We start from the raw sequence: 26,360 nt of genomic DNA on the forward strand, positions 1-26,360 counted from the left end.
TCAATTGTTTCATTGCCAAACATCAAAACCATTGTACAGAACGGATCAACTCTTTTTATAGATTTCCCAATGCTTTAGCTCCAAATTGCTCCAGTGGTGAATGAATGCTGAGAAAAAGAAAATATAAATAATGAACTGGGTTTCTGTCTTATTCCAGACGTCATTGCTGTTGTAAGATAGAAACTTAATTCATTTAATATAGTGCACATGTTTCTTTTGCAATTTCAATTTACTAACTAAAACTGTTAACAGTAAAACTTTTCTCAACTTTGAACTCTTTAAAACGTTTGTTCATCCAAGCCTTCAATCCAAGACTCATGTGTAGAGAAACACACTTAGGTAAAATACAAAACAATGTTCTTTGTCCAATAGACTATTCTCCCCTCTCTTATGGCCTCCATTTGTTTCCTCAACTTTTTGTGCCTTTTATCTTATCTACCAATTTATTCAGATTAATTAAAGACGAAACAGACAAGATAAAATCTGTCAGGTAACCTGAAACTGCATTAGTCATCCTGAATAATTGTTCTCATTTCCATAATTCAAATCAGTCAATATTAGTGGTAACCTTTTAGGTTCACCGTTCTTCATTTATCTTCAGCATACAATACAATTTTTACACTGTATTTATGCAGCAAATAATCCTGCAACTTGTTCAGGCACCATCACAGGTTCACTGAGAATACACTTTATAGCATCATAATTTTGAGAGAAAACATTAGCAACTTATTGAATTTTTGAATATTGTTTGCTCCACTCTATTCAAGATTGTAACAAGATGAACAGCAAATATATAAATAACTGTTCTGTAAGAGGCTATTTGATTAAATTATAACAAGTTATTCAGATGATACAAACCTTCCAGTAGTCAGACTGTAAACTGTAGTACCTCTGGTATGCAGATAATGCTGAAAGGAGAGAAAAAAAAACAACTAATTATCCATATTCAACAGTATTATCAAAAGAAGGATTCTGCATTGGTAAAAAAAATTAAACACTTTATTCTATGACTTGCAACCTGAATCAAGGGATACTTCTGCACATGAATCCCAATGGTAAGTTTTACCATTGGTTATTTTCTATTGTGAATTAACTGTAAATCTCATTTAAAATCCTACATTATGTAACATATGCCAAGAAAGCACATTTCATATCAAGCATTTGTCCTAAGCATTAATATCTCTTCCAATTACCCAGAGCACTCATTTATTATAGCAACAAATGAACTCAAATAATTTATTGCAACAGACTGAGGAAGTTTTTGCTAACTGATCAAGCATGAGCTCATTAAAGGATTACGCGCAAGAACTACCATAGCTCCTAATTTTACTGAAAGATTATTTGGATTCATCATAAGCCAATGTTAAATAAATTACTGAAAATAGATAATGAAAGAAACACATCTCTTGCAGGGTGGGCGGGGCTGGGGAAAGAAATTCTCCCTTTAAAGGAATCTCACAACCAACATGTTTAAGGAGCATTAAGAAGTACAAAAACTTTCTCTTTAGTTTGTTTTTAAGTAAGTTAACAGCAAATTCCGACAATATGGCCTGGAGGAAAAATTAATCCAGATAACAATGCAAGGATTCTTAATTAACATTTTGAAATGGATCTACCGTGGAGGACTTGGGTTTAATTAATGTACCTACAGACTTCCATTCAGTTACCCACAAAGTTGGACTCAATTAAGTACTTCAGGCCACCTCCCCATGGAGATAATTAGGCCTCACTGTAAGAATGATTTCTTTGTTAAAATGTAAAATCTGGAATATATGAAATCTGGATTTGATATACAGTATTTAAGATATGGGTTTCATACATTTAAATGTATGCCTGTGAGAATCTAGTACAAGAGGCCACCTTGATATTTACTACCTCTTTACTACCTCTAACAATCATTTCCTCACCAATTTCTGAGTACTAAATCTTTCTCTAAATTTCTGCACTGGTCTCATCATGAGCAGGTCATGTCAGAACCACCTTACTGAGGTGAGGTGAAAAAAAAATAATAATAATCACTCAGTCCACGACTATTTGTGGGACACTGCTGTGCGCAATTGGCTGCCATGTTTCACCCACAAAATATACAGTTAATTCACTTTATAGTATGTTCTGTGAAGCAATTTGAGAAGTCCCGAAGGCGCTATATCAAATGCAACGATTATTATTACTGGAAGCCCTTTCTTTCCAATAAGGTGCGGATTTTGATATCAGTCCTTCAAACAGCTTTTAAACACAAATTGAACAAAAACAATAAACAGATGGAGACCATGCAGGTGCAGGAGCTGGCACAAAAAGCTGATAAAAGACTGATGCATATGCTTCGAGATGTCTTCCTGATATGAAAGGGGCTATAAAAATGTAAATTGTAATTGTATTGCATGTGCCTAGTCCAGGACNAAAAAAAATCAACTTTACAAAGACATCTCAACGATCTGGTAAGGCGCTAGTTATATCAAATGCAAGGATTATTATTATTATTGTTATTATTAACAAGATGTTTACTGATTTTAAGAAGGCATGGAGAATAAAGAGGTGACTGGCAGGTGAAAATACGAGAGTACACATAATGATACTTAGGGAACTGGTTGACATTAGTCATGTTCTGGCAGCTATCTTAAGGGATTCATTGAAAACATGATTAGTGCCCAAGCATTTGAGAAAGGTGAACACAATATGAATTTCTAAAAGAGGGCAAAGGATACCCAGGGACTGCATCAGTCATTTGCGTTAAGAAAAGAATTACAGGCATACTAAAGGAGGGAATAATTAAGTAGCTGGAGAAATATAGAATTATAAATGGTGTGAACATTAGTGAGATGAACCATAATAAAATGTATGGTTTTTTTCTGAATTAAAAAGACAAAATGTGTCATACTGTCTCAGTTGACAGCCCTCTTGCCACCGAGTCAGAGTGTTGTGGGTTTAAGCCTGTGATTTGAATCCACAGTGTAGGCAGACACTGATGCAGTGCTGCGGAGTGCTGCATTGTTAAAGATGCACATCCTTTGAATTAGACATTAAACCAAGGTCCGATCTGCCTGTCCAGGTGAATGATAAGGAACCCCTGGCACTACTCGAAAAGAGAAGGCAATTTCTCCTGGTCCTCAGGCCACCGATCCTTCAGATATGTTTTGTCATCAACTTCATGGCTGATTTTGGGACACTGCTATTCACAAATTGTCTGTTGTATTTGCCTACAAAAATTCACACACTTTAGAGTAAATCCTGTTAAGCACATAGGGACTTTTTCCCAACATGAAACACGCTATATCAAATGCAAAGATTATTATTATTAGTATTAATATTATTGCTTGAATCTGAGGAAAGAACAGGTTGTTGTTCATGGAGCTGCATCAGCATGAAAGGAGTACCAAGTAGAGCACCTAAAGGATCAGTCAGAGCTGATAAGTTATTTGCATTGTACATAATGATTTTGTAGTTGAGACAGAACAAAGATAGTTCCATGGGAAAGGGGGTTGCAGGGGCAGTGTAGCAATGTTGCAAACCACACACAAGGTCATAAAATGAAAAGGCCTCATTTGCATGTCAGTGACGGATCTGGTATAAGACTATGTTGATAATAAATACAATCTGAATCAATTGAAAACATGGGTCATCAGAAACATAAATGTTAATATGTAATATGGCTTATTGGAAGAACAGTTAAAGTGTACAAAATAAAGAGGTGTTGCAAAAAGGAAAGGAATATTAATAATTTATAAATTTATAATTTACTTGAAGCTGTTCAGACGATGTGAAATTGTTCTCAACGAAGCTGAGGAAATATGTTTACTGTAAATCATTTATCATAACAGATCACTGGTGAGACCATATTTGGAATACTGTGTGATGCTTGCAGTATCTAAACTTCAGAAGGACATTGAAGTAATGTAGAAGATTCAGTTAAAAATCAAACTTCCAAAAATTAAAGTAATGACAGACTTGCAACAACAACAATAAAATTGCATTTGTATAGCACCTTTCACGTCGGGAGGATGTCCCAAGGCGCTGAACATGAAAAAAAAAAGGAGGGACGTGATCCAAGTTATCTTCTTTGTATGAGATGTTAAACCGAGGTCACGTATGCCTGTTCAGATGGACTCTAAGGGTCCCACAAATCAAAACACAGAAAGAAGTTTCTCCCAATGTACTGGCCAACAATTCCCCAGATAGAATTGATTATTCAACTAATGGTTGTTTGTGGAACATTAGTTTATCCAGATTGGCTGCCTTGTTTACCTACAAAGTGCAAACAAATCCTGTGAAGCGCTTTCAAGACATCCTCTCAATGTTAAAAGTTCTACATCAAAAGCAAGGATTATTATTTATCCAGAATTTAAAATTTATAAGCACAGAAGAGGCAGACAGATCAGAACCAGAAACCATAGGTTTAAAATTAAAATAATTCAAGAGGCTAGATTAGTATTAAAAAATCCCATCCATCTCCATGTGGAATAGACTCCCAAAACAAGCAGGGAATCTACATTGCTTATCCCCTTAAAAAAATGTGCTTTTGTATTGAATGATTCTTCGACATGCAGAGTAAGACAACAGGAACCATGATTTCTGTGTTGCTGAGCTTCAGCTGTTAGTTGGGAGTTAGGGGTTGGGAGTCGGGGTGGGAGAGGGGTGTTTTTGGAGAGGCCAGGTATAAAATGAATGGATGTGGGGATGAAGGAATCTTCATTTGATTGATTTTGTTCACAAAGGGAGACTGGATTAGGTAGCCTGTAATAAGAATATTTTTGAGAAGATAATGGGTGGGGATAAAATCCACAATATAGTAGATTTTGCAGAGTGGTGGAGGAGTGACGGATAATTGCTTCTTATCCTACGCCTTCCTAGGTTCCCTAGATGTACACCCCACAGAATTATTCTCTTCCTATCCAATTTGCTTCATTTTTCCTTTAAGGCAAGTAAATTGCATTGAGATGCATCTACTGACATTAGCATTTTTCCTACATTTTACTTAAAATATTCATACTAAATGTAAACCTATACTGTGAGCATCAACAAAGTATTCACATGGGAATAGTCACATTCGCATGGGAATCACAGCTGAGTGTTATCCCATCTTCACTTGACCTCTACATGAATGCACTTTTCATCAAGTGCCCAACAGTTCAGTTAAGCACTTTGGGATGTCCTCCCAACATGAATGACTCTACATAAATGTAAATTTGTATTGTATCACAGGACAGTGATCAGGAAAAAGTGATGGCTGATGAAAACTGTAGAGCTCCGTTTAACACCCTGGTTGGATCAGTAGACTCTGGTTATGAATCAAAATTGGAATCCGCTAGTTGTACAACTCTGCTGTACCAAAATGTAACCTACTTAGCAATCAAAGGAACCATATAATAATAATCCTTGCATTAGATATAGAGCTTTATCAGGTCGTTGAGATAATGCTTCGGCAATGCAATACACCCCCTGCACTGCACGGGGGTGTTGGTTTAAACTATATGACTCCAAGCCCCGATGTGGGGCTTGAACGCACAACTTTCTGACTCGGAGGCACTGTGTCAGGCTGACACACATATAGTTCAAACAAGCCATTTAGTGGGTTTGAAGTGAGGTCTACCAGCAGAAAATTACAGGAATTTAAGAGTTCCTTCATAAAACACTGAAGAAATATATCAGCGCGACCTAGATTCGAAATAACCTTGAATTAACTACATCAGGAAAAAGAGAGTTTCCTAATGGGAAAATGTCTACTTGCCATCACAGAGCTCCAGTTATTCTGGATTCCACAATACAATGATATAGTCAATTATATTTTTCTAAAGCTTTCTGTCCCTCTACCACTAACATGTATTTCACTGTTGGTTGCAAAAAATCACTACAAAACTATATGACCAAAAAAAATGTTTCACATAGAAACTGTTAGTAGAGCAAAATACAGACACTGTTATGGTGCAGTTGGCTGGGTTATAAGCAGGACAAAAAAAAGTCAACCTCCAGATCATTGATTGGGTCACACTGATGAAACTTTCTGTGCATTTCCCCAATGCACAGCTAATGTCACTATCTGCGCACAATGAACTGGAAGTCCCGTTGACTTCCTTGGCAAATGGGTTCCAGGAAGTGATCTTAGCTGTATTTAAGCATTAGCTATTCTATTAAGCTGTCCTTAATTGCATGTACACACAGGAAATGACAATGATCCAATGGTCCAGAAGTTAGCCATTCTTTAGTGTGAGACGTCAGGAGGAAACTAGGTATACAACTCTTTCGGTCCATTCCAGTTAACAGTAGATGCAAGTGACGCAGTGTTATATTAAATAATGTCATAGTAGGATTTCCCTGCAGAGCTGCTACAATAGAGATGATTACATTTGTCATCAGTTTATCCACATGATTTACACAACTGAAGATTGAAATTACATAGGTTTTAAATATGCAATTGATTAAACTAGAGTGGTACAAGAAACAAAAGAAACATTTTCAATCGTTTTCAATCACATAGAACTTTTACATTAACATTAAAGGATTTGGGACCAGTAATTTACATGTGGTTCTTCAATTTACCTGAGATACAAGTATGCTGCTCCCAATAAGCATTAAAAAATCTCTAGCGAAGAGGGGCAACCATTGCAAACACACATGCATGCAATAACAAAATTAACGAATTTAACAATGTCAAAGCATAATGTAGTGCCTGAGACCACTGCAGTTAAAAGTATGGGGGAAAAAGTGACAATTTGTTCAGAGATGATAAAGTAATGTAAAAACACATTTAATCCCAATTGAAACCTTTTAAGTCCTTGCCAAAACCTACTTTACCATGATCTTTTTTTAAAAAGCAGAAACAATTCAACATTCGTAGAATGATGCTTTGATAGGTAAATGCATCACCCGGTACTACTGAGAGGTACAAACCTTAAAAGGTCTCAGGTTAGATTTCTACTATAGCCTTTTAGTGGGCATATTACAATTGACACAATTTGGAGCATGGGGTGAAGAATAAATAATTGGTAGTTTCTCACTCCCAAATGCCATTCAAAAAAACCCTGACAGATCACCATCACTCACTGTCTAGGATCAGGCATGAAGGATTGGACAAAGCACCAGTGGGCTACCCGAAAAAATCAGTGAGACCATTACCCAAACATGAATCACCGCTTTTAGAAAGGAAGAGTAAATTAAAAAAAACTGGGAGGAAGCTTTTTTTTTAAAAAAAATCAGGTCAATGAGTATTATTAATTGGATACCATAAAATATTGCAATACCATAAAGTAAGTCAGATTTTTTAAATAAATATTTCAAAATTCAGATGCTTTAGGATATTAGGTATTGGCCTCTTTACATTAGCAATTTAAGCAGCTACATAAACCCCAAGCGTTTAAGTGCATCGGTTTGATGCTAACATTCCAGATCCCAATAAAACTAATTACCACATTTCTAAAACATTTTTAAATGCACCTAATAACTAAAATTTTCATAATGTTTATACATTTTTACTTTATGTTAACATAGCCTTTAATTTTACTTCCTTTTCATTAGCCAAATTTCATGTATTAATACTGAGCAAAATGGGCGACAGGAAAGTTAAATGACATGACCTCTTGGCAACAAAGGTAAATTTACGGATCGTAATAATATTTGAATATTTGCACCCAATGTTCCATATCTGGCAAAGCATAGTCTAAGAATATCCCAGCTAACCTGGTGTGTGGTGTATTGAATAATATTTGAAACTGAATCCAAAGTTTCACATCTGGCAAAACTAATTCTAAGAATAATCTCATCTAACCTTGTATGCAGTGTATTGAACAAGAGTTTCCAAGAGGGAGTGAACAAGACATTTTAGATATAAAAAGGTCACATGGAATGTACTGAAAATAGCCATAATTTGAAACAAATCAGTCTTATAAGAATCCCATAAATAATTGGACCCTATTTAGTTTTGAGATAATCCTGTTGCTCAATTATGAGGTCACAAAACCTAGATATTTTCAGTTAATTAACCTTTAAAGGTGATTTTTCCCCTTGAACAATGTGTACTGCTAATAAAGTATCACAGTACAATACAATATTTCCAATTCCTACATACTATATACATTATAGTCTTAAATAAGACTTGCTTGCTAAATAGAATTGTAAGATGGGCCCACTGAAATCTCAGTATTCAAACTCATTTAATTCTGACAACCATAATCCATTTCAATCTGGTTAAATTCCAGCTAGCATCTCTGTGGTAATACGACAGCACAATTCTCCATGTGAACGGAACTCATTCCTCTAGCCTCTCTATTTGGTATTTCACTAAATGTCTTGTTTAGACTTCTATTAACATTGGTCATTAGAAATAAAATATTACAGTACTACTCCCAAGTATGCAAAACCTTAATGCAGTTCAAATGTGAATACAGCAATTATCTTACCTTTCGGATAATCCTCCAACAAGAGATTGAAGTGACCAAGCTGACAAAACAATTCAGGGTCAACTTTTCCCTCGCATTTCTTGATTACAGATTCAAAGCAGTGAATAGCCTAAATGGAAACAAAATAAATAATGAGAATATACACTAAATAAACTTAAATCCTTCAGTTACATCAAGGCTCTTCCATCTATTTACAATACTTGATTTAATATTTATTACAATACTTATAAACAATGCAATAATGCAATGCACTGTATCCATTTGATATAGCATCTTTACCACCATCAAAACATTTCAAAGTGCTTTGTAGGTGAACATGGCAGCTAATTTTTATGTAGCAATGTCTCATGAACTGCCATGAAGTGAATGACCAATTTTTATCTAGGAGATTGTTAACCAGGATACAGGAGGAACTCCCTTCTCTTTTTGAACAATGCCAATGAGATCTTTACGTCCACTTGAACAGGCAGACGGGATGGGAACTCCGTTTTAACAATTCATCCAAAGTACAGTACGTCCAACAAAGCTGCACTACCCCAAGAATGGAGTGTCACTCTAGATTGTGAATTCAAAATCACAACATGGTCTTTGAACAGATAACCCATCTTATCGCAAATCCTTATTGCATTCAGTTGCAAGGTATGAAAGGTAATTGTGATCTGATGCCAGAATTCAGAACAACAACTTGGCATAAAAACATGAAAAAAATGCAAAATATTAAATCTCAATATTCACCTTAACCAGGAACCTCAAAGGAAAACAAATTGCTCTCAGCCTGATCCTGCCTCCCATAATTCACTACCTAGTTGCTGCTCCGAGTGAATTTGTGATCATCTGCTGATTTAAATTATCCACTCCATTATGACTGATAAATAGCAAAACTATACAATGATTTTCACAGAAGGTATCTCTCAGACTTAAAATGTAGCCAACACTCAGTTGGCAGTGACCCTTAAAAAGGTTTGCTGTTCACGGGTAAGATGGGCCATCCATAGCCAACGAGCATTGGAACAAGGAGAGAACGATTGTGACTCTTGACAAGATATTATGAGTGATCTTGTTCCAGAAATTTTAACAAGTTTTTGCAGAAAAGCTTTCTTTTTTTTTAAACACTGATCTGTGCTGTGTATATTATTCTGCAATTGGTTGTTTTGCCATTTCATTGAAGTTTTGACTTTTAAATCTAATCTCTTCCACACCAGACACTGTGACCCTATCACCTCCATTCTCACCCGACTCCACTGGCTTCCCATCACACAGAGGATAGAGTTCAAGATCCTGGTCCTCACCTTCAAAGCCCTCCATGGCCTCGGTACCCCCCTATCTCTGAGATCTCCTTAGCCCCAACCAACTTGCCTGCTTCCTCCGCACAGTGGTCTCCGGCCTGCTTCACGTCCCCACCATTGGTGGGCAAACCTTCAGCCACTCTGCCCCCACCCTCTGGAACTCCATCCTGCAGTCCCTCAACCTCACCGCCCCCACCTTCCTCCTCCAAGACCCATCTCAAGACCCTTCCTCTTTGACCGTGCCTTCGATCACCTTCCTTCCCCCTCTGCCTTCCACCTTCCCTGATCCCGACCCCCAGCTCGGGTGCAAAATACTGATTGTCCAGCGCCTTGGGATGTCCTCCCGACATGAAAGGCGCTATACAAATGTAATTTGGTTGTTGTTGCTGTAATGAATTGATCTGGATCTGGATCAATCGATCCTCAGTAGCACCAAATTGTTTGTCATCTTATGTTGGCAGATTCAAACAAAGCTGTCTAGAAGCATGGATAGTACTTCATGTAGCTACCTCATATGCAGTGTCGAGATGAACTACAATGTGGCCACAGCACAATGAAGTGTTTTTGTTGGTGGCTCATAACAGTTCAAGAAAATGTAATACCTGCACATTAGAGCTCAAACTGCCAGACTGATGAGACAGAAATCACCAGCATTGGATGCAAACAGATCCAGGTTACAATACTTCATTTTTGTATGGGGATAATTTCAGGTCACAACCAATTAACTGAAACCAATGTAAGAGCTGCTCATGATAGAGCTGTGAAATACTATACAAAGCATGATCTACAACTGATCCATTAAGAGTTGCAGAATTATGACATTTAACTAACCACTGAGCAAGTGTCTTAATCAGAAACAGCAATGTCCAAGGTCATGCCCTCATGTCAGGAAATACAAACAATGGGACTCTTTGTGGACTATGTATACCACAAATTTATCTGCACTTGCCGATGGCAAGTCCAACAAATATTTTTTAAAAAAGACTTGCAGATTTACTTTGTAATTTTACAATAAAGAGACACCACTTTTGTTTTCCTGGCATAGAGCTTTTCCACTGTTTGATTGTAAGTAGTTTTTTTTAATTCTCAGTATCCTCTTTCCTGGCACAGCTGCCAGCACTCTCCCTTCAAAGTCAGAAGGTTGTGGATTAATAATAATCCTTACATTTGATGTAGCTCTTTATCACGTCTTCAAGACGTCTCAATGCGCTTCACAGAATACACTGTAAAGTGAATTGACTGTGTATTTGTGGGCGAAATGCAGCAGTTAATTGCACACAACAGTGTCCCACAAACAAAAAGATTGAGTGACCAATTTTTTTTTTGAAGGAATTATTATCCCCGGAAAAACAACACACTAATCAACTAACAACTGGGTTCCTACTTTCTGCTAGGTAAGCAGAGGCATGTGGAGTGAGGAAAATTGCTCAATGTTTTGCCCTGCCAGGATTCAACCCAGGTCTTCTCACTTGCGAGGCAAGTGCTCTAACCACTGAGTTACTTGCTGTTAAGAGGTTGAGCTCACAGTCTAGGCCAAGGTGGTCCAACTGGCAACCCAGGGGCCACAACAGCTCTGGCCCGTTGAACATTCTGCATACTTGCCACTCTATGCGCTTTCCCCGCAGACTACGGATTGTTAAAGCCCATCTGTGGGTGTAACTCCACAATCTATGCTAAATGGAGCAGAGATCGAATTAAATCATTTTTCAGATGCAGTGAGAGCGCTTGGGTAGGATGAGGCTGAACCATGATTTGACTGTGCTCTTTCATTCAAATCACGGTTCTGGTGTCTAACATTGCACATTGAAAGCCCCTCTTAAGTTTTACTCCTGGTCAATGTAGGACATTGTTGTGCACAAGTTGGCTGCTGTTTTTGCCTGTAAGGCGCTGCCTGCAAATGACGTTCAGGGTTCTCCTGACTTCAAAGGCGCTTTACAAATGTAATTGTATTGTATTGTAGAAATACACAGTCCATACACTTTACAGTAAAATCCTGTCAAGTGTTTCAGAAGGTTTTGATGGCATGATGAGGCAAAGATTATTGACTTCCTTTTCAAATATTTTACCAATCCCTGAATTTGAAGAGATTCAGTGTACCTCCCCCTCAGAATGACAATGTCAATATTGGGCCCCAAAACCCCAAAGTAATACACTCTCCAGCCACTTCTGTTCTTGAGAACAGAAATCCAAGATCACAGTCCCATGTCTCGTACACCATTGCAACTGATGGAGCCTCTTCAAAACTCATTTCATTGCAACTAACATTTTAATTCAATACAACATCCGAGCCCACTGTCTGGGCTCACTGCCACTCCATTCCAGCTGCCCATTTTTCCTCAGCTCCATTCCTAGAAACTGACTTTGAATTCTTCCTGGGATCAAAGTTTAATTCTGACTATGTGAATGTTCAGCTTCCAGACTAACCAACAACCCCAAAACGGTTTGTGTTCGCCATTCCAGCATCGAATTAAAATATGCTAATCTATGAAAAAAGTTTTTTTGTTACAAGCTAGACTTTGAAACAGCATATGGATTTGAACATGCAATTACAAAGAAATCTTGTTATAGCATGGTGGCCGGGTGCAATATCTTGTACCTTTAGTTAGCCCCTGGTAGCATGATAGCCAGTTTTGCAGGTCCACAGTGCAACACAACAACCACAAAATTACATTTGTATAGCACCTTTCACGTTGGGAGGACGTCCCAAGGCGCTGGACAATCAGTGTTTCGGACCTGAGCTGGGGGTCGGTATCGGGAAGGGTGAAGGGCAGGTGGTTACAGTCGAAGAGGAGGGTCTTGAGACAGGTCTCGAAAGACGCACGGGATGGGATGAGGCCGAGGGACTGCGGGATGGAGTTCCAGAGAGTGGGGGCAGAGTTGCAGAAGGCCCACCCGCCAATGGTGGGGTGGGTGAGGCAGGGAACGTGAAGTAGGTCAGAGTCAACTGAGCGGAGGGAGCGGGCAGGTTGGTAGGGGTTAGAAGGTCGCAGAGGTAAGGGGGAGCAAGGCCATGAAGGGCTTTGAAGGTGAGGACCAGGATCTTGAACTGTATCCTCTGTCTGATGAGAAGCCAGTGGAGTCGAGCGAGGATGGGGCTTATAGGTTGTGGAGCCTGCTGTGGGAGAGGATATGGGCTGCAGAGTTCTGGATGATCTGTAGCCTATGTACGGAGGAGTTGGGGAGGCCGACAAGCAGGGGGCTTGCGAAGTCGAGCCTGGATGTTATGAATGCGTGTATGAGGATCTCGGCGACATGCGGTGTGAGACAGTGGCGGAGCTGGGCGATGTCGCGGAGGTGGGGGAAGACAGCGTGGGTCATGGCACGGATGTGGTGTAGAAAGGACAGTTGAGAGTCAAACAAGACGCCAAGGTTCTGGACTGGCTTAGTAAAGTGGAGTGTGCGTCCTTGGATGGTGATGCTGTCAGTGCTGAGATGTGGAGCCGCTGTTGGGAGCCAATCAGGAGAGCCTTATTCTTGTTGTTATAGACCACAACATAAGCGAGGCAGCACCACAATGAAGGGTGCTATAATGGCATTCCTCTTGTTGCCATCAGTACCATAACATTATTTTACGAGCGTCTCTTCAATACCTTTAAAATATAAATATTCAACCCACAACAATCAGACGGGGGGAAATCCCTTCTTTCTGATACAGCCTAGTTCTGTTGGTAGCACTAGCCTCTGAGTCAAAAGGTTGTGGTTTAACCTCCTTGTCGGCACTCCAGTGTCGTGCTGGAGGTGCGGTGTATTGTCCAAACTGCCGTTAAACTGAGTTCTTGCCTATCCGTCATGGTGGACGTTAGAGAACCGATGACACTACTCAAAAAGAGAAGGAAAGGAATTTCCTCTGGTGTCCTAGCCAACAAACCCCCAAATAAAATTGGTCATTCACTTCATAGTCAATTGTGGGACACTGCTGCACTACAAAATGTACACTAACTACAATTCAGTGAATCCTCTGAAGTGCTTTGGACAGGTCAATTAGGTGATAAAGCACTATATGAAATGCAAGCAGTATTATTATTATTGCTATAAAAAAGCCCTGCGAACCATAGGCACAAAACAAAACACTGCTCAATTATGAAGAAACCTTAAAAAAGGTTACACATGTTTCTATGGTGAGACCTGCATTCTTTTCCAAATACCCAGAGCTATTCTGCTAAATGTAATATACTTCCAGGGGACAAGTATAACTATTTAGGCAAAACTGAGGAAAATGAAGATCTATGTCGCAACTCATATCTCATAGGGAGGAAGAAATGATCTGAAATTGGTACATATTGTAATTTGTGGAGTCATCTCACAACGTTCATGGAGGAAACACACTGAAGCACTTGACACTGCTGGCTGGGCACTCAAACCGGGAATGGTAGTCAAAGGGACGAGGAGGAAAAAGATGACTGAAAGCATGATCCTGGCTAACAATCTCCCAAATAAAACTGATTATTTACTTTGTGGCTTTTTGTGAGACATGGCTGCGTGCAAACTGGCTGCCATATTTTGCCTACAAAATACACAGACACTCCACTTTGTAGTATACAATAAGAACTTGCATTTATATAGCTCTCTTCACGAGGGGTAGCGTCCCGGAGCGCTAGACAGTGGCGGAGCCTGATGCCAAGCCGGGGGAGAGGCAGGTGACCATAATCATGATCAAAAAGGTCTTCAGGCAGGATTTGAAGATGGGGAGGAAGGAGGCAAGGCAGAGAGATTGAGGGAGTTTTGGGGTATAGTGGCTGAAGGCATGATTACCAATGGTGGGCAGAGGGGACGAGGGTCAAACAGGAGGCCGGAGCCAGCGGAGGGGAGGTAGTGGGCAATGGTGTAGAGTAAACAGATTGGATAGGTAGGGAGTTGCCAGGGCATGAAGGGATTTGAAAATGAGTAAGAGGATCTTGAAATCAATCCATTCGGTAATTGGGAGCCAGTGGAGCCTGTTCAAAGACTGTTGTGATGGGGGTATGGAGTTTTGTGCAGGTGAGTATCCGGGTGGCATAGTTTTGAATTAATTGAATTTTGTCTAGTGGAGCTGGGCAGACCAGCGAGGAGTGCATTGGAATAGTCCAGCCGGGAAATAACGAAGGCTTGGACAAGGGTTTCAGCTGTATAGTGCTTTGAAATGTGCTCCCAAACTTGAAAGTACAGAATGTATATGCAATATTGTCAGATATGATAACTCGGGCATCGACCATTTTTAGCACCGGAAGATGGCTACTTAGTACTTCTAGCAGATGTCCTTCACTTCTAACTAGCGCAGGTCCATGGTAGCCCGCAGGATCAGAGTTTATATTACACAGTTGTAAATCAGTGCTATATTGAACGTCATTATAACAGGGCCCCCCATTATTTGAATAAAATGGATAAAATAACAATTGGGTTAATTCTTCTAACTTCAAGAACAAAAGTGAAACAAGGAACTTTATTGTAGGCACTCTCTGATTAAATGAAAATGAGACGAATACAGTAAAATTCACACAAGTCTCATCTCTATAAATCATATAATTAACTAAGTCATTCATTCACCTGAGTCCCATTCAGTTTCCTTTCAAAAACACAGATGTCTTTGCAATACTTGTATTAATCACCTCCTAACACCGCTCACCTCTCCTGCACTTACCAGCTGCCTTGAATCGCGGGAAATGACATCCTGATCCGTCAACTCATGCATACTTACTGGCCGGCTGCATTGAATCGCGGGAAATGTAGTCTTGATCCAAACTTCATTTTCTGTGATTCAATGCGATTCCAATGCTTGCCGGCAAGTGCGCAAGCACTCCTGTCAACGTCTTCTCTCCAGTTGCTCTGCCCTCCTCAATCTCCCCAGCCTAACCATCAGACTCACCGAACCAGTGAGTAACCTGAACGTCAGGTTTGACCCCAACTGTTCTTCCTACCCCACATCCAATATGACTAGGACCACTTTCCTCCACCTTCGTCACATTACCTGCATCTGACCATACCTTACCACAAACGCAGCTGAAAACCCTGTCCAAATGTTAAGTTACCTCCCGCCTCGACTATTCCAACACCCTCCAGACCACCGATCTCCCCAGTTCCATTATCCACAAAATCCAGAACTCCACCATCGGCTACCACTTTCAGCCACTACGACCCGAAACTCTGGAACACTCTCCCTCAATCTCTCTGCCTTGCCCCCTCCTTCTCCATCTGCATATCACGCTTGAAGATCTTCCTCTTCGACCATCCTTTTTGTCCCCCAAAACAACAGTTACCTTTCCGATATCCAATTGGTGACTTTTTTCTGCATTCCAATTGCCACAATTTAACACTCATGGAGGGGAAAGGCAAAGGGAAAAAGAGAAAGATAGCAAGATAAATGTCAGGGCAGGGAAATTAAGTATTTTTGCTACCCAGTGATGAACGTCACTGTATAAATCCAAGTAGTTGTTGAGCATTTCAAGTTCAGTTAAAGCATGCAGTACATACATGATAAAGATTATACTTTGTGAGAAAAATGTCTCAACTCCAACATCATCGTTACAGCAATAACATTTCTCACATCATCTATCCATGAGGCTCTAAAAACAAGACCATAAATTGGTACCAAATTATTTGCGAATCTGTAGACTGAAACTGTGCCACTAGAATTTACGTTGAGACTGCGCAAACCTATTCTAGACTACACTCAATTCCAATCACCAGGCAATATTAAACATTTTTACAGTTCTGTATAAATCTTTGTGTAAAAGTTATGCAGCTGCACATTTTTAAATATTTGATTCAGCTGTCAAAGTGTACAATACAGGCAGCTCCACTAAATTATACTTCCCTCATAGACAGTATGTACACAGTGAAATAATGATGTGATTACGACATTTCCACTAGAAACCACTACAGATCATTGTAGTACCAATTATGAACTTCTGTTTCGTTCAATTTTATTTATTAACCCTCTGGCTCAGTAATTTGAAGAAAAAGTCAAAGTTGCGCAATGCAACACTTTTAAAACTCAGTGACTGCATTAAGCTACACCAGGGTAGGTACAACACAGGTTACATTTTCTCATCTGAATACTAGCAGAGAAAGTGGCTGCACTTTTTTTAAAAAATAGGGTGAACAGCATGATTATACAATTTTTTTTAGCACTTGTATTAATTTAACATTAATAAAGTAACATTTTGTTGGAACATTAGTCTTCTGTCAAGTTATTAGCAGTTATGAGAATTTATATAGTGAATTACATATAGCATTATTATGAAAATTTTGCAACAGTTCATTTAATTCTTTAAAATATTTCCATTGCACACTTTTATATAATACAAGTTATTATACAATTCCAATTCCATGAAGCTCTACATGTTTTAATAAATGCATTGCAACTTAGCACTTTCTCATAAAAAACATCTCAAAATATTAATAGAATTAGATTAATTAAAAATGAAATAACGGTTTTGGAGGCAACGCAGCAGTTAATTTGAAGAACATAGCAGATTTACTATACCGATTGACCCGTTTTACTATTCGCCTTGCATGAGAAAATTCTCAATTCAGCCAGTAAGTTATTAATTTGTTAAGATACAATTGTCAGTTAACATTAGTTCACAGCTATGGTATAGTGAAAAGCGCTATATCAAATGCAAGGATTATTATTATTATAGATAGAACATCAAGGAAGTCCTCCTCAGGGAAATCCATCCTTAGCATTATGGAATTCAATATCGCCCACAAAATATACAGTCAATTCACTTTGCAGCATATTCTGTGAAGCACTTAAAGACATCTCGAAGACTTGATAAGGTGCTATAATATCAAATGCAAGGATTATTATTATTACTGTAGTTGCATTATCTACTTGTCCCACAATGAAGCCAAATTCTCTCATATCGACCAATGTCTTGATAACTCCAGTCAAGCAATGTTTTTTACTGTTTATTTTGAAACATTATTTAACAGACTTTGAGCTTATTCAAAAACTGACTAAAAATCACAGCCGGCTGTTTCGTCCAGCTTAAGCGACATCCAAGGTTAACTGAAATTCCCTTACCTCTTCCCGCCCAGCAGAGCTGCGGAAACGGCGCCTCTTTCCACCCATTGACGTTTCCATTGGACAGAAAGGCAATCAATTACCAGTGGCTCCAAGGTGATTGACAGCCTGAAGTCGCTTGGGAATGGATGAGCACTCCACCCTTTCACAAGTGGCTCCAGCTGTCAATCAATCACAATTTGAATCCTCCCATTCCCTCCCTGTTTTCTTCCCTGCTCCTCTGCCCCCCACCATCTCCTCACTGATTGATAGCCCAGAGTCGCTTGTGAATGGTTGCAGTTCGATGTCAGTCAATCGTAATTTGACTCTCCCATTTCCATCCCGGAGCCACTTGTGGCTGAATGGAGCCACGAGTGCTTCTGGGATAGAAATGGAAGAGTCAAATTGAGATATAGAAAGCAGATGCAGCAGCGACCAGTGCAATGTTTTGTCCAGATTAACCAGATTTTATTCAAATAAACCAGCATAGGTCACAATATAAAATAATCTGGACCAGGAGGTTTGTCCGACACCTCCATTGTAAAGTTCCATTAATAACTACCTCTGAACTGTTTAAGTTTTATTTTAAAAGTATGCATAGTGTGCTTTGTATTATACACATCTTTCTCCAAATAATATCACTCAAAAGTTGAGGTGCCTTTTGGAGAGATATTAATGAAGTGTAATTGGGCATTTATATTTAATGCTTTAACTAAATTTACTCAACATAAATGTTCAATTCCCCCCCCTTTTTAAAAAAATACTATCTAATGCAATCTGGTTAGAACATATCCCATATAGCACAGATGTGCTGGGGACAAAACACTTCTAATTCTGATTGGCTGGTTTCCTGCATTCGTTGTTTTGCATCACACCTCGTTGAATGCAAAGTCTGGTTTTATGGACCCAAATCACCACATTATAACTGCCAGTACATTCAACACTGCTGGAATAATTAATCCTTGTATTTGATATAGCGCCTTATTGTGCTGGCGAGACATCTCAAAGTGCTTCACAGGATATATTGCAAATGGATAACCTGCGTTTTTTAAAAAAAAGTTTTGACCTAATTTTTTTTGTTTTGTTTTCTTCTTTGGTCTTCTTGACGCTCTATCTTCCTTTTCTGAAGGATCATTCAGCTTAAGTTTTTTTGTTTACTGGGCAACAGAATGCCAGGGAAACATGGAGACTTAACTAGCGACTATTCAAACGATGACAACAAAATGTGAAAGAACCACGGCCAACAAAGATCTTGGCAGTGACTGGATGAATAGAGATAAAGCCTGCTGCTATAATCAGAGTTTACTGTTGTAGTAGAAATTTCCACAGGTCCTGTTGCCTGGCATGTTTACATAATAAATACTCAATTTTTAAATGGGCAATTAGCATTGTAAATGTATTTCTATGCTTTTGTTCATCTGACATATCAAAATGGGATGTGTAGGATTTACTGCTCATGGCATTCAACCAAATAAAAAATGTCAGAATTCTACTTTGTTCAAGCTGCAACACTTCCATGTTATTAGCAAAAGACTTGCGGTTTACAGCAATTATCAGTATTTTGATCACAATTTGTCCTGGAAAACAAACCTCAACATAAATACTACAAATGTAGCTAGATATTCAGACCACTGTGATTGGCCAGACTATATTTTGAAAATACACCCCGAATGTACACGGAAATGTACATGTTGCAACGGATACCAGGTCATAGGACTCAAGTGTCCATAATAAATGGTATTGATAAAAGGTATTAACCAATGGCAGGATCTAACAACAACTTGCATGTATATAGCACCCTTCATGCAGGATAGCGTCCCAGAGTGCTCAGCTGTGGAACCTGGGAAGAGGAAAAAGGTGACTGCAGGCACGGTCGAAGAGCACGGTCTTCAGGTGTGATCTGAAAATGTGATGGAGGGATTGAGGGAAAAGGTTTTGGAGCGTAGTGGCTGAAAGCATGGGTACCAATGGTGGAGCAAACAGGACAAGGGACAAACAAGAGGCCGGATACAGCTGAGAAAAGCGGCATGTAGGGGGGAGTAAACAGATCAGAGTAGGGAGGTGGAAGGCTTGAAGGGATTTGTAAACAAGTTGGACTTTGATGTCAATCCATTCTGCGATACGGAGCCAGTGGAGCCTGGTAAGGCTGGTGTGATGAGGGTAGGACGTTTAGTGCTGTTGAGTATGCTGGTGACGGAGTTTTTAAATTAATTGGATTTTGTGGATAGTGGAGCTAGGGAGACTGGCGAGAAGGGCAGGGAATAATCGAGGCAGAATATAACGAAAGCATGGATGTCGATATCGGCTACGTTGGGTGTGAGGTATGGTTGGAGGCGGGCAATGTGACAGAGGTGGAGGAAAGCAGTCCTGGTCAGGGACCGAATGTGAGGTAGGAAGGATAGCTGGGTATCGAACCTGACACCTAGGTTGCGCACAGGTTCGGTAAGTTTGATCTAGAGTCGCAGCCAGAGAAGTAGATTTGGGTGTCATTCACATACACGACTTTTTGGTTACCCTGCATAAGGAAAGGAAGGGGGCCAAGTATGGAGTCTTGGGGTACGCAACAGGTGACTGGGCAGAGACGGAACAATATCAGTGATATTAGATAGAAAAATTGTGCAGTAATACACAAACTGCAGATATACCCATGCAAATAAACATGTATCCAATTCTTAAAAAGATAGACAACAACGGCGTCAGTCCGTTTCAGCTGGTAGTACTCTGGCCTGAGACAGAAGGTTGAGTTCAGCAACAACAAGAAGTTACATTCGTATAGTGCCTTTCACGTCAGGACTTCCCAAAGAACTGGACAGTCAGGGATACCTACCCAAGCTGGTGGTTGGGATCAGGAGAGGTGGAGGGCGGGGAGGGTCGAGGTAGGAGAGTGACCGAAGGCATGGGTCGAAGAGGAATGTCGAAGGAGGTAAGGGAGGGGACGAGGCGGAGGGACTGTGGGATGGAGTTCCAGAGGGTGGAGGCACAGAGGCTAAAGTCCCGCCTGCCAATGGTGGGGCGGGCAAAGCAGTTGATGTGAAGCAGACTGGAGCCCACTGAGTGGAGGGAACCGACAGGTTGGTAGGGGATTAGGAGGTCACAGAGATAGGAAGGAGCGAGGCCGCGGGCTTTGAAGGTGAGGACCAGGATCTTGAACTGTATCATCTGACTGATACGGAACTGGGAGAGGATGGGGGTGACAGGGTCGCGGGGCCTGGTGCAAGAGAGTACACGGGCTACATAGTTCTGGATGATCTGCAACCTGTGCAGGGAGGAGATGGGGAGGCCGACAAGCAGAGTTTGCGTAGTCGAGCCTGGATGTGATGAATGCATGGATGAGGGTCTCAGCAGCCTGGGGTGAGAGACAGTGGCAGAGCCGGGCAATGTTAAGAAGGTTCAAGCCCTATGTTGGGACTTTGAGCTCATGGTCTCGGCTACCACTCCAGTACAAGGAAGGGCTGCATTGTCAGAGGTGCCATCCTTTGGATAAGATGTTAAATCGAGTCCTCCCGTTCAGGTGGATTTCAAGATCCAATGAGACTATATAATAATAATCCTTGCATTTGATATAGCCCCTTATCACATCTTCAAAAGGCTTCACAGAATATACTGTAAAGTGAATTGACTATATTATGTGGGCGAAAAAATACAGTCAGAGAGAGGAGTTTCTCACAATTTCCTGATCAATAACTCCCAGATAATATTGGTCATTCACTTCATGGCTGTATAATAATAGTAATAAAAGCAGAGGCATAATTCTTCAGATGGATATTAAAACAAGTTCTCAGCTACTTGGTCAGGTGGACAATAAAGATCTCATGTCACGACTCGATAAGGCTCTATATCAAGCAACGATTATTACTTATTACTTTTATTAAGTGACGTAAACATTCTTCTAAATTTACTGAAGAAAACTTTTTAATCTCCAAATTTCACAGAACATGGTTCCATGGTTACAGGTAACCCTAAGATACTCCAATGCTAATGCACGAACGTCAACAGCAAATGTTGGCAGGCTATTAAGCTAAAAAGGGGGGGGTGGGGGAGTTGCACAACAACCAAGCCCAATTCTGTCGTCATTCTGTATCCATACATACTAAATTGCCACCACTGGAGAATAATTGGGGCCAATAGCAATTTCTCCTCACCCTTACCCAAGTCTAGGACATAAAAGCCAAACATATCACACTTTTCACAGCCTGGCTAATCAATCAAATCAGTGCAATTTAAAATTTAAAGAGTAGCGTTTCTGTTTTATTCAGATCTGCAGAATAACAGATGGTGCACTCACCTAATAAGCCATATCCTAAATTATTTGATCTCCCCTCTTCAAAATGGTCAAGTTACACTGGTTTTACGCTGTAGAGGTACCTAGCCACAGAATCCATCAAAAGTAGAATCAGTACTAGAATGAGCGTATCCAATGTAGGAAACACTAAGGCAACAAACTTACGTTTGAATCCAAGATATAATGCGTAGGAAACAGTGATAAGATGTTATTGTATTCCATTTCTACCAAAACTAATTTATACAACACAGAATACTAATCATACAATACAGAGTTTGAAATATAATCCTGAAATATAAGCAGCAAGTTTAATACAAAAAATTGAAAAGGGTAATGAGAGGAAAAGTATATAAACTGACCAAATAAACTCCTGTAATTTAAGTAATACTCCAAACTTCACTGAATGAGAAAAGTTGATTCTTCATTGTGTAGGTGCTTGCACATTCCTATGCAAGGGAACTACATGCTAAAATCTATTTACTGGGCAAAAGCCATGTATCAACTATTGGCTATTTCACAAAGACCATTACCTGCACATACCAACTAATGTGCATGTTTTCATATCATGCACTGAATCTGAAAACACCATTACAACAATAAAGCAATAATCCAGAATTTAAGCAGGTCAGTTGAGGTTAAAGGAACGAAACAAATCTTTCACAACCAAGCAAAGGATTGTCCCAATATAAATTCACAGCGACACATTCTAACATTAAGATATGGGGTAAACTTATAAATGTTTTCAATATGGCAGCAGAGTAAAACATAAAACTGCAACTATAAGCATGCAGCAATATTTTTCAGCTATTTCCACTGCTAGTATACATAACAGTCAAACTTATTCAAGCAACCACCCCCATTCAGCAACCACCAATGTTAAACCATCCTGGAATAACACTGAATGGTGATAACAATCGCCTTTCAGTGTGGGTTCACACATTAACAAACCCTTATTCAAGTCCACCCTGAATATAAAGGCCACTGTGGCCTAGTCCATGAGAGGTTGTTGAGGACAGGTTTGACTGTATTTTGCCACCTGCAAGATGGGAAGGGTTGAACTCCGAGAAAAAAATCTGAAATGCAAATTTAATGTACCAACTTTAAGTACAATTATTTAAGAGTTATAGAATCAATGTGTTCCCTTGCAGTTGGGTGATTAGGATTAGGTGGTCCAGTGATTAGGATTTGGCGCTCTCACTGCTGCAGCATGGGTTCAGTTCCTAGTCAGTACTTTGGGGAATAGAAGGATATGGGAGAGAATAAGGAATGGGTGGAGACTCATGTGGTATATAAACACTGGCACAGACTGGTTGGGCCAAGCGGCCTGTATCAGTTCTATACATTCTTTATAAAGTAATAAGGGGCACAACGAGCTTATTTGGACAATCAGAAACTCTGCCTATAAATAAGAAACAAGATTCGACTACAGCTCAATCCACATGAAAACAGCAGCCCTAGCAGGGTAGTAGTAGAGCTCCTGAATACTTTTTAAAAACATTGTGAGGTTTCAATTTAGTAGATTGAATCAAAATTGTTAAAAAATCCAATATGGTAACAATAAAAATCTTTGCATCTGATGTAGGTTCCTTCATATCAGCATGTCGAAATGTTCTTCACAGGAGGTTTGTAAAATGTAAATTAACATTTAACATTATTTAACATTAAAACAATCCATTATTTTGTTTTGCTTCAACTGAGCATAAATTATATTATGTTTTGCAATGTTAGATCGGTTGTACCAAACTTTACTGAGAACATTTCAGTTAAAGACAGACAGCTACATCTTTCATATTTCAACACAATTCTTTTAAATTAAACATTAATGCATTATCTCATTCTCAAAATATACATCTTCAATTTATTTTATAAAAATTTAATTATTCTCCATTGATAATCTACTGTATTGTACAAACAGGGTTAAAATAATGCATTTTGGAGGATAATTCTCATCTTCTGTTAGACAACACAACCAACAGTTACGGATTGATGCATGCACTCCATACAGGTACTTACTGAGGGAGCAAAAAGTGATTTTTGGTGCAGTATACAATACCAAAATTGCTCATTCATCTCAGTACATAACTTATCACCTATAAGTTGTGCCAGAAAATAAATCAAATGATGATTCAGGTATAGAATATTTTGTTAACATGATCATAATCCCTGCATTTGATATAACGCCTTCTAATGTCAAAACAACTCAAAGAGTTTCGCAGGATTTACTGTCAATTGTATGCGTCAGCCTGGCGAAGTGGTAGTACTCTCACCTCTGAATCAGAAGGTCGTGGGTTCAAGTCTCACGTTGTGACTCAGAATCACATAGTACTCCCTTCTCTTTTCAAATAGTGCCAAAGGGGCTTTAACATCCACCTGAACTTGCAGGTGAATGTTTGTTGTATCCATGCAGTACAAAAAAAAATGTTTTAGCATCAGGATTATATTGTGAAAAATTCCATTATAATTTTATAGTCAATGCAGAAATACAGAACACGACCGTGTTAAACAATCCAATTTGAATGTTAGCTAATTAGAAAAATAAGATTTTCTTACTTTGCCACTGAACAATATTGTAAGCAAGTTACTCAGTCAGTCTCACTAACTATAAGAGTCTACCAATGCTGGAGCAATTGGAATGCAATAGAAAGAATTATAGTTCCTCTCATAGCTATCCCATCCAGGAAAATCACAAAAACATACAATAAGTTAAGAGTGCATAATAATAATCCTTTAGCATTTGATAGAGCATCTTATCACATCATTGAACCGTCTCAAAGCGCTTCACCAGATATACTGTAAAGTAAACATTGTACCTTGTGGGCGAAACCCAGCAGTAGTGGATTGAGTGACCAAATTATCATAATTATTCATTTATTATTATATTTGAAGGGTTTATTATCCCTGGAAAGTGATCCGTGAATCAACTAACAACCGGGTTCCTAATTACTGCTAAGTAAACGGAGGCGTGTAGGGTAAAGAATCTTGCCTAAGGTTTCGCCCTGCCTGGGAACAAGCCCAGGTCCTCTTGCTTGCAAGACGAGTGCTCTAACCACTACACTACGGGAACTCACAAATACCCAAGTACCAAAAAAAATCTCTGGTTTAAAGCAATAATTATGGTCACCAAATCAGTTCAGCTATTGATTCATAATAATTTATTGTTATTTCATTGCTCCATTTCACTATCCAAATACATCAACTAAAAGCTGAATAATTATTTTGAGATAATATTAACATTTCTTGTAGAATAAATTCATATTGTGATTAGCTTCTTTTGTATAGTCTGAATCTAAAACAAACACTTTCAAAAAATTACTAAAAATTGAGAATGCTTTGTAACAAGTCTCAGTTATGAAAAAATTATTTAATTTTTAAAGTTCATACATAATCAAACAAATTCTTACCCAAAACTAACACGCCAATGTCATATGGAAGTTCCTTAGGTTGACTTGAATATAATTTTAAAAATCTGCACCCCCTTTTACTTCAGATAAATATACACACAAATATTTTAAGAGTCACAATAGAACCATGGAAATCACATGGAACTTTTCAGAACGCAAAGATGCATTCAGTCCAACTAGCCCATGCTTGTGTTTATACTCCACAAGAGCCTCCACCCCTCCTACTTGCTCTTCTGTGCTCCTCTATTCCCTTCTACTTCAAGTATGCATTATTTCCTCTTTTGGTGCTTTTTTCCTTCAAACATAGCTTGTGGCAGTGACATCCACACTGATGTCAGCCCTCTGCATAAAAAGGTTCCTCCTAAATCCCATATACTGGCTATCTAAAGCTATCTGGTTATCTAATATTTCAGATTAACTGATACTAACCAAGAATTACAGTAGCCTTTTCTTTAAAATCAAAGTAATTTGTATTTTACTGTGAGCTTCAATCACCCACTTACGGAATATGGTGTAAACATATCTCTGCTGAAGACCTTTCTTTTCGACCGTGCCTTTGATCACCTTCCTCCCCCTCCCCCTGGCTCGGTCCCAGGATCCGTTACTGAGACGCCGTCCAGCATGGAGGGCGCTATATAAATCCAAGTTGTTGTTGTAGTAAACAGCACATCACTTTTTGCACAACTTTCAAATAGGGCTGTTCACAAAATATCATCAATAAAATACAGAAGTTTAACAATTTTGAGCGAAAACAAGACACTGACAAACAGTAGGCCTTGTTCAAAGCTACCAACTTGTCGCTTTATAGATTAAATATGGCATTTAGAAATTGCATCAATAAAGCTGGTTTCAATGTTCAACAAAAGTGTAAGCAGTGCAATATGGAACCCAACTAAAGTGCTATACTCAAAATATTACATAATTTTCCTTCTGTGAGATGCACCTCCATTCTACTTTTAGTGTCAGCCTGGTTCAGTTGGTAACTCTTTCACCTCTAAGACAGAAGGTTGTGGCTTC

General features: G+C 39.2%; 1 protein-coding gene across 1 annotated transcript in view; it reads right to left on the minus strand.

Moving 5' to 3' along the window:
- Nucleotides 1-26,360, minus strand: part of kdm6a (lysine (K)-specific demethylase 6A) — a 143,165-nt gene that overhangs the window by 113,284 nt on the left and 3,521 nt on the right. The window contains 2 exon segments of the mRNA XM_007901685.2: nucleotides 859-908; nucleotides 8,391-8,499. Coding sequence (XP_007899876.2) covers nucleotides 859-908; nucleotides 8,391-8,499 — 159 coding nt within the window.

This window comes from Callorhinchus milii, unplaced genomic scaffold (genome assembly GCF_018977255.1).
Source record: "Callorhinchus milii isolate IMCB2004 unplaced genomic scaffold, IMCB_Cmil_1.0 Scaffold46, whole genome shotgun sequence".
NCBI classification, from domain to species: domain Eukaryota; kingdom Metazoa; phylum Chordata; class Chondrichthyes; order Chimaeriformes; family Callorhinchidae; genus Callorhinchus; species Callorhinchus milii.